Consider the following 9132-nt stretch of genomic DNA (forward strand, 5'->3'; position numbering starts at 1 on the left):
CGGGCGACGTCACGGCGCCGGTGGCGTCACGGCAGCGGAAATGACGTCATGCGGGGGGGCTCACAGCCGCACTCAGCGCCCGCTTTCCTCGTTTATTGTTGAAAACAACACAAAAAAAAAAACACGCGCGGGTGTGTCCCCGGGTGACCCCCCTCCGCCCCCCCCCCCCCCGCCGCATGCAGCACCCGCCGATAACCGGGTTCTAGCCTCCGTTTTTTAAAATTTCCTTTTTTTTGTTCTTTTTAAAAACTTTTTAAAACAAGTTTCCTTCCGCTACGTAACCCCGGTGCCTGAAAGCAGCTGGGTGCGGCGGTGGGGAAACAGAACTGGGGGTGGGGGCACAAGGGCTGCGCAGGGTTGGCACAGGAAAGGGGAAAATAAAATAATAAAATAATAAAAGAAGCGGCTCTGCTGGCGGTTTTCCTGTTTAATCTCTGCTGCAGGGGAGGCTGGGGATGTGTGGAGACCCCCCGATCCCCCAAGAGCCCCCTCCCCACCCGCCCAGCAGCACAGGCACCAAGGGTCCAGGGCTGTGCCGGAGGGTGCCGGCGCCGCCCAGGGGCTCCGCCAGGGCAGGGGATGCCACGGCAGAGGGGACACGGTGCTGGCTCTCACCCAACCCAACTCCTCACGGCACAACTTTGCCAACCTTTAAAACATTTAAATTATAAAAAAAGAAAAATTAAAAAACCCCAAATTGTGCGTATAGGATTTCTATTTCACAAAAAAAAAAAAAGTTTTGTTTTTAAACTCTCCCCTCTGACCCCATTACAGCCACTCAAGAGGGGGGAAAAAAAAACCCAAAGAGGCTTCCCGGCACTTTCCGGCACCCTGCTCACCACGGCAGGGCACCGGGCTGGCAATGCCGGGACCCGCTGGCAGCGCCCGCTGCCGCCTCTCGCACCGCTTCAACACAAACTGGTGCTTATCCTGTTTTCTAACTAAACGTAACAAGAAGGCAGCGGCAGGCAGAGTCCCAGCAGGACGTGGCCTCCCCGGCTGGTGAACGTGCCACCCCCCAATGCCGGGGTCTGGCCCCGGTGGTCTCTGCACCCGTGGCTCAAAGACAAGTGTCCAAAACAAACCGAACATCGGCTGCGTGAGGGCAGGGGCAGCACGCGGAGCCGCAGCGGGCAGCAAGGACAGGCAGGCAGGGTCTGGGGTCCGCCTGCTGCCCCTGGCACCGAAGCAGCCGGTGGGACGCCTCGGCCAGCAGCCGGCTGGTGCCGCTGAGGGTACGGCTGCCGGCACGGGGGGACGAGTCCAGGGAACATGTTGTGAAACCCAAGAGAACAAAACCGGGGTCACGGAGGAACAAAACCATCCGTCAACGAGAAGGCTGGGGAGGGCAGCGGCCATCGGCGCGACCCGGTGACGTACGGAGCTCCCGGCAGCGCTGCTATTTCCGGCAGGTCCGGTGCGGTGTCTGCTTCTTCTGCACCTCCAGCCGGCAGCGGCTGCGCTCGTCTAGCCAGGGCAGCTCGAAGTTCCTGGGGGCAGAGCCAGCGTCAGCACACCGCACGCTACAGGGCACCATCCCTGACCCAGAACGGGCCAGCGCCCTCCCCGGCGGGCGATGCCGAGGATGCCGGCCCCAGCGGCGGTGCCCTGTTCCCCGCCACTGCCGGTGATGCTGGTACTCACTGTGGGGTCAGTTTTGGTAATGGCCGGCCAAAGGCGACAACAGGCAAGTAGGGGGTGATGAGCAAGCTTTCCACTGCGGGAGAGACACCGGAGCGTTACACACCCCTTGCCTCCCCCCCTTGCCACAGGCAGCACTCCCTGCCTGCCCCCCAAAATCCCTGCCTGCCCCCCAATGCCAAAGGCAGTCACCGTCATCTGGCTCAGGGAAAAATGAGGTAACTTCAGGCTCCGACTCCTGAATCCCTTTCCTTTTGTACATTCGGAGCTGCAGCCGCTGTAGAATTCTCTGTTCCCTGATCCGCTGAATGTCCCACCTGGAAAACAGGATGCACCATGCAGTGAGGGTCTGCATGGAGCGAGCAGGCAGGTGCCTCGACCCTCCCGGGGAGCTCAGGGGGCTGCACTGGGGCTGTCGCACTGGCAGCGATGCGGGAGCATCCCTTCTCCAGCAGCATTTCTGGTTCCCATCCTGGCTGCACCCTGGGCAACCAGATCCCGTGTCCCCCTGCCCTGGGTGACACCCTGAGGCCCCTCCCTGCGGGAGCAGGCACACACCACCTGCTCTGCTGGGGACCCCAGGACTCCATCGCCCTCTTTGTTCCCACCTTTTCCTTCGTTTTTCATCCAGCTCCAGCTTCGCATGACGCTTGGAAAAGACGCTGTCATCCAGGTTCTGCAACAATAGACAGGGATGAGCACGTCTGCCCGAGCTGCCGCAGCAGAGGGGCTGGTCCTTCACCCCCACCCCAGCCCTCCAGCTGCAGCCGGGGTTTGCTGCCCTGTTTGTGCCAGAGAAGGGGACACAGTGCCACCAGCCCTGCAGCAGCAGCAGCGAATGCCACAAGCTGCTCTCCTGGAGCGGTGAAACAGGCACAAAGGAGCCTGCGGCAATGCCAGCTCTGACAGCAGCCACTGCTGCCCCAGCTCGGGTGGCATACGTACCTCCAGGAGGTCGGAGGGGTTGGGGTCTCTCAGGGGCTCCACGACATGGTCCCTCCAAGATGGAACTGCAGGGTGAGAGGCCAGGTTGTTACCGCAAGCCAGGACTCCCCACAGCCCCACACTCCAGCCCCATCCCCGCCACCTCACAGCTCCTTTCCAGCCCACCCCTCCCTTGGGAAGCACAGCGGCCTCCCCAAACCCCCGTCCTGAGCCAGGCTGGGTGATGCTGCTGGCTGAGGGCGGTGGGAACTGCTGGGGGGTCCGGGGGGAGGCGGAGACAAGAAGGTGAGCTCGTCTCCATCCCCCCGGCCAAATGTACAAGCAAACCTGAGCTGCTCCGAGGGGAGACGTGCCGAGCTCCCCCTACGCCAGGGCGCTTCGGCCATCCAACGCAGCCTCGCCGGCAGCATCGGCATCTGCCGCGGCACAGCCCGGTGGTCCCCATCGCCAGCGCTCACTGCGCTGCAGGACCCGTAGGAGATTGGCCGGGAAGGGGCAGCTGACAGGACAGGACCAGATTTGGGGGCAGCAGGCGACCCCGTGGAGGAACCTGCGCTGTGCTGCGGTGGCACAAGCCAGAGACGTGTTTCCCAACCGCAAACGGGAAGTTGCTTCACCCCTTGCTCAAACAGTCGCGTAGGCTGCTCGGCAAACCAGGCGGCTAAAGCGGAGCGGGGCCGGCAGCCCTGCCCAGCGTGCTGCCCTCCGCACGGCCATGCAGGCAGCGGCAGCCCGGTGCATGCCAGAGCAGGACGAGCCAGAGACGTGGTTCAGGAGAGCCCATCGCCAGCAACGGGGCTGCTACTGGCCACCGCGGAAGAAGCCAGCAGCGTGGCACAACAGGCTGCACCTCTCCCACCATGTGTGGGACTCTGCACTTTGCCAGCCTCGGGGCAAGGGTGCCGAGCCCTGTTCCCCATCCGCCGTGCAGGCCCCAAGGCGGGCAAACCCCTCTCTGGCCGCCGGCTCTGCCCCAACGCCCGGCACGCTGCTGTCTGTGCCACGGCGGGCTCTCCATCGCTTACTTGCTACAGTCTCCTCCTTCCTTGGGGAGGGCTCCCGCAACGGCAGCGGCGATGGGGGCGGCTGGTGCCAGCGGCACAAGTACATTTCCGTGGTTGAGAGATAGGGCAGGTCGTCTGTCTCACTGCTGAAGAAGCCCTTCTCCTTGGGGTGGGCACCAGGGCCCTTCAGTGGGGCTGAGGCTCGGAGCGGGGTCTCCAGGAGCGACCTGGGTTTTTCTGGAGTCTCTTGGCTCCGCAGTTCTCGTTTACAAACAGTTTCGGACAAGGAGCCGCCCGATTCCTCCTTCCCCGGGGAGTGCTTCGGAGTTTTACTCTTTACTTTTGAGAACTCAGACACCAGTTTTTTAACGGGTGTCTTCCTCTCTGCGCTCCCAAACGTTGGTTTCCTGTGGGAGGAAGAGGAGCTGAGCCGGGGGTGCGGATCCTCGCCCTGCACTGGGGCTACTGGCACCCCCAAACCAGGGCTGTGGTGCCAGGGCCAGCCAGAGACAAGTTTCTGGAGGCGAGTGAGGCTTCCCCGGCATTTTGGGGACCCTCCCCAACTCCTTGCCGAGGCTTTCAGGGGGATCCCCCCAGCCGGGGCCCACAGTCGATGGGATGAGCTCCAAGCAGCTCGAGTGGCAGCCCTACAGATAGAGAGTGAAGCCATGGGGAAGGTCCTCCCCATCTTCCCTTCCCCCCCAGGACCCACACACACCCACGGCACGGCCAGGCACCCACTACCTTTTATGCCCCTTCCCGTTCCTGCCGTAGGGGAAGTGCTTGGGCTGCAGGGTCGGGGGGGGCTCCAGCAGGTCCTGGGGACACTCCAGCGGCAGCTTCTCGCACACCTCCGCCTCCGGCTTCTCGTCCACCTCAAAGCCCTGGAAGATGCGGTGCTTCTCCCGCTCGCTGTCCTTCTTCACCAGCTGTACCCGCCTTTCCATGCGCTCAATCCGCGCAAGGAGCTGCAACGCAGGGCAAAGAGTCACCTCATGGGTGTGCTCCCGGGGGGTGAACCCCACACGTGCCCCTGCTCCCCCAGCCCTGGGCAGCTGCCCACACGGTACCCTGCCTGCACATCCCTTCAGCAGCAGGGAAACGCCCCGGGGAAGAGCCGACCCGCAGCACCCGCATCTTTGCCATCAGCCGCCTGCAGAAACGCTCCGGCACATGCGGTGCGGGACCAGCAGAGGACCGGCGCCACCCCGCTGCAGCGCCATGCCTGCTTTCTGCCCGTAGCAAACCATGCCTGTCCTGGCTTCTACCTTGCAACCTCTTGGCAACACTCAGGGTGCAGGAGCACATTTGCAAGGAGCCTCTAAACATTGCCCGAGCCATCCCTGCTTGGGCTCAGCCAGCACCGTGGGCTTCCCACATGCCGGGAGTGCCATGGCTCACGCCTGCCCTCGCAGAGGGGACAGGAGGCCAAGGGCAGTGTCTGCAACCAGCACGGGGTGCTGCGGGCATCGCACCCGCAGACAGTTTAACTGCAGTGCTGGCAGGCAGGGGCTAAGATGCCCAAATAGCACAAAATCGCCACTTGCTCTCCAGCTGCTTCTTGCCCTCCGTCCCTGTGGAGGAGTGATTTGGGGGTCTCTGCTGCATCCTCCCTGAGTACCTGGGCAGCTCCACCAGCCCAGGAGGGAAAGGGTGGTTTGTAATTAGATGCAGGCTTCATTAGCGAGCAAGCACCCGACTTGGTGACACCTACCCTCGGTCACCCATCCCTGAGCCTCGCCTGGCCCCACCAGATGGGAGATGCGGCCATTTAGAGGGGTCTGTTCAGCAAAGCACAGTGCGGGGGCGGTCCTGGCACTCCCCAGGGATGTGGCTGTGGGGGGAACCCAGCTTCGGGGCGAGGAGCTGGGAGCAGCCCCTGCTCCCTGTCCCAGGTTTGCCTGCCCCATCTCCCCAGCTGCTTCACCACCGCAGGAGGATGCGGCTCCACGGTGAAGCGCCGTCGCAGCCTCACCGCAGCAGCTCCTCCATGTTGGAGCACTTGGCACACTCCGCGGGGACGCAGCATCGCCGTGCAGCCCCGCCGGCTTCACCACGTGGGGCAGCCCTTCCCTCCGCAACCAGGGCCGCCACCGCAACCGCCACCGCTGCAGTCGGGCAGAGCCAGCGGGGTCTTCCGGCACACGGCAATGCGCCGCCTCGCCGGGGACGGCTGGGGCAGGCACGGCCTGGCAGGCGGGCGACGCGGGTGCGAGCGTGCGGCGAGGCGCAGCCGCATGCATGGGGCAATGCGGGCACAACAGGCACGAGGGGGGGCAACGCGGGTAGAGTATGTATAGGGGGCAATGCAAGGCATCCATAGGGCAGCTCAGGCAAAGCTCAGCCAAGTCGTGCACGGGGTGCGCATAGCTGGGCAGCACACGGCATAGGTGATGCCCAGCACGTAGGCAATGCCCAGCACAGCCCCCATGCGCGAGTGGGGCGAGGCAGGCAGCCTCGGGCGGCTGTGGGGGACCCCCATGCCCGCGGGGGTGAAGGGGAGCCCCACCTCAGTGGGGCGGGGCAGGGCGGGCAGACGTGCCCTACCACAGTGGGACGACTACCCACGGGCCCACGCGGGGCCGTGCTCGTCGCACCACTCCCCCCCCCACCCGCCGCTCCTGTGACCACCGTGACGCGGCCCCTTTAAGTTAACCCCCGCGCTGCGGGGCGGGAAAGCGCCGCGGGCCCTTTAAGGGCTCCCCCCGCGGGCGCGCTGCCATGGCGACGGGCGGCGGCCCGTTAACCCCCGCCGGCCCGCCCCGCCCCGGCCCTTTGTGCCCCCGCCGCTCCCGCCCCCCGCCCGCCTTTGTCTGGGGGGGCATCGACCCCCGGGGGGGGGCTTCACCCCCTTGGGGCACCGGGGGGGGGGGCCAATAATCCCTTGGGGGACATTACTGCCCCTGGGGGGGGGGGGGGGGGGGGGGCGTTTATCCCTGAGGGGGGCCATTAACCTCCCGGGGGGGGGGGTGGTGGTTGTGTTACCCCCGGCTGCCTTGGGGAGGGGGATAAATGCCCCCCCCCCAAGGGACCATCTACTCCTTAAGGTGGGGGGGGGGGGGGCGTTAATCCCCTGGGTGCTGGGGGGGGCATTAACCCCTGAGGTGCCACGAGGGGGGGAGGCGTTTAACCCCTCGGGGGGACGTTAACCTCTGGGGTGCCATGAGGTGGCCACTTACCTGTTGGTGGGCGGAAGGGCCGGGGACCCCTGGGTGCTGGGGGGGGGGGGGGGGGGGCTTGGGGGGGGTCGCCCTGCGGGTGAGGGGTAACCTCGCGGGGGTGAGGTGGGGTGGGGGGGAGGTTAACCCCCGCTGTGCCGCGTTCCCGCCTTCCCCCCCCCGTACCCCCCCCCCCCGCCGTACCGTGTCCCGCTCGGCCTTGAGCTCCTCGATCTGCCGCTCCTTGGCCTGCAGCTGCTGCTGCTGCTGCTCGATGAGGTCCAGCTGGAGCAGCAGGATCTGCCGCAGGCAGGCCGCCTGCCCCGGCGAGCCCCCGCCGGCCCCCATCCCGCCGCGCCGAGCACCGCTCTTCCACTTGCCCTCGGCGGGCGGCGGCGGAGGGCCCGGCTCGGTGGGCCCCGCTCCCGGTGCCGCCGCTGCTCCCGGTCCCGCCGCGCCCTCCCCGGCGCCGCGCCCGGGCAGCACCGCCTGGTAGCGCGGCCGGGCGCCGGCATCCCCCGGGCCGGCCTGCTTGCCGCCGGCCAGCGGCACCAGCCCGGCCCAGCGCTGCTGCTGCTGCTGCTGCTGCTGCTCCGCCGCCGCCGCCACCCCGCCGCCGCGGCCCTTGTGTGCCCCCAGCGGCGGCGGGTCCCGGGGCCGGCGGGGCGGCGGGCGGTGCGGTGCGGCGGCGGCGCCCTCCTCCTCCTCCTCCTCCTCCTCCTCCTGCTGCTCTTGCTGCTGCTGCCCCCCCCGGGGCGGCTCAGCCGCCCGGAAGGCGGTGGACCTCATGGCCGGGTCCCGCCGCTCCGCGCCGCCCCGTTACCGCCCGCCGACACGGCGTAACGGCGGCCGCCACCGGCTGCGCGGTCCCGGGGACTGCGGGGCCCCGCCGCCATCAGCGCGGCGCATCCCCCGCCCCGGGGGCCGGAGGGGAACACGGGCAGAGGGGCTGCCCCCCCCCACGCGGGGCAGGGCCGAGCCGGGCCCACGCGGGACCGTTCCACGCGGGTGGGGGGGGGGGGGGAGGGGGCAGGGAGCACGGGCCGGTTACCGGGGGCGGGTCGAGGCCGGGGCCGCGCTGCGGCCCCCGGTTACCTTTAAACCGGGCTCGGTGCGCATGCGCCGACGGCGGCCCCGGCCGGGGCGGGGGGTGTGCAGGGACCCCGGGGGCGAGGAGCGGGGCCGGTTTGCGCGGGGGGTGGCCTATGGGCACCCCCGGGGCCAGCCCCCACCCCCCGCCTCCGCCCCCGCGCCCTTCCCGGGACGTGTGGGGTCTCCACGCGCGGACACGCCGGTCCTGCGTGGGGCGCTGCCCGGTGGGGCCGGGGCCGGGGCCGGGGCCGGGAGGGGGTCCCGGGCCGGCAGTAGCGGGGCGCGGCCGCCCGGTGGCTCCCGAGCGCGGCGGCTCCGCCCGGAGCGCGCCGGGGTCCCGGTCCGCCCACCTCCCCCCCCGCGCCGGTCCCGTACCCCCGCCCACTGTGGGTCTGTTGGGTCTCGATCTCTGCCCGGCCCCACGGCGGGGGGGACCCGGTGGGGAGCCCCTGCCCCGGGGGAGGGGGGGGGACACCCACCCTCGCCACCCCCCGACGCAGCGGGGCGAGGATGGGGGAGGTCCCGCTCTGCGGGGGTGGGATGTCCTGCGTGAGCAGGGCGCCGCCAGCGCACGTCCCCTTCCCCCACCCGTGTGCACCCCCGCGGGTCTGCAGCCCCCTACCCGTGTGCACCCACTCCCACACCCCCCTCGGGTCTGCAGGTCTGCAGCCCCCCCCCCCCCCCCAGTGTACCCCCCCCCCACTGCGGGTCTGCAGCCCCCCCGTGTGAACCCCCGCGGGTCCGCAGCCCCCCCCGTGTGCGCGCACACACGCAGCCCTGCAGTTCCCGGTGTGCATGTGTCAGTGCGTGCGCCCACCCCCCCCACACACACACACTCCGCCCGCAAAGGCTGCAGCCCCAACACACGCACACACCCCCCACACCCCCCGCAGTGAGGGACTGCAGCCCCCGCTGCAGGCACCGCAGCTCCGCTGCACACCCGCAGCTCCCCCCGCACACGTACCGCACCCCGAGCTTGCACACGTGTGCACACAGGCACGCACACACATGCACACACCCACATACACACACATGCACACGCACATACGTGCATACATTCACACACACATGCACACACACCCCCACACATGTACACCCGCGCACACACACGCCACACGCAGCATTTCCGCTGTACAACTCCCCCCGCGGCACATGGGGCCGCGGCCCCGGGGACACGCAGGGGACACGCGAGGCACGTGCCGGGGACGCGCAGGACACACGTGGGGGACGTGTCTCTCTGCAGAGCTGCATTCACGGGGGGAGGGGGGGTGTGTGGGGGGGGTCGCCTGCAC

At 68.2% G+C, this 9132-nt stretch overlaps 1 protein-coding gene across 1 annotated transcript; it reads right to left on the minus strand.

Moving 5' to 3' along the window:
• Positions 1-72: 72 nt before the first annotated feature.
• Positions 73-8158, minus strand: MSL1 (MSL complex subunit 1). Its single transcript, XM_064473478.1, has 8 exons — positions 6953-8158; positions 4335-4558; positions 3612-3997; positions 2587-2651; positions 2250-2317; positions 1834-1958; positions 1645-1717; positions 73-1490 (listed from the first exon to the last, which is right to left on the minus strand). Exons 1-8 carry the CDS (start codon positions 7535-7537, stop codon positions 1400-1402), a joined length of 1617 nt encoding a protein of 538 aa, XP_064329548.1. The 5' UTR covers positions 7538-8158; the 3' UTR covers positions 73-1399.
• Between the last annotated feature and the right edge of the window lie 974 nt (positions 8159-9132).

The sequence above is a fragment of the Phalacrocorax carbo genome, chromosome 25 (genome assembly GCF_963921805.1).
Source record: "Phalacrocorax carbo chromosome 25, bPhaCar2.1, whole genome shotgun sequence".
Lineage (NCBI taxonomy): Eukaryota > Metazoa > Chordata > Aves > Suliformes > Phalacrocoracidae > Phalacrocorax > Phalacrocorax carbo.

What these genes read in the sequence shown, in the direction of transcription:
- MSL1 (XM_064473478.1), bottom strand. Translation starts at nt 7,537, where the DNA reads ATGAGGTCCACCGCCTTCCGGGCGGCTGAGCCGCCCCGGGGGGGGCAG. An exon ending in TCAAGGCCGAGCGGGACACG is followed by an intron (nt 4,559 to 6,952) that starts GTACGGCGGGGG and finishes CCTGCGTTGCAG; the next exon opens with CTCCTTGCGCGGATTGAGCG. An exon ending in TTACCAAAACTGACCCCACA is followed by an intron (nt 1,491 to 1,644) that starts GTGAGTACCAGC and finishes CTCTGCCCCCAG; the next exon opens with GAACTTCGAGCTGCCCTGGC.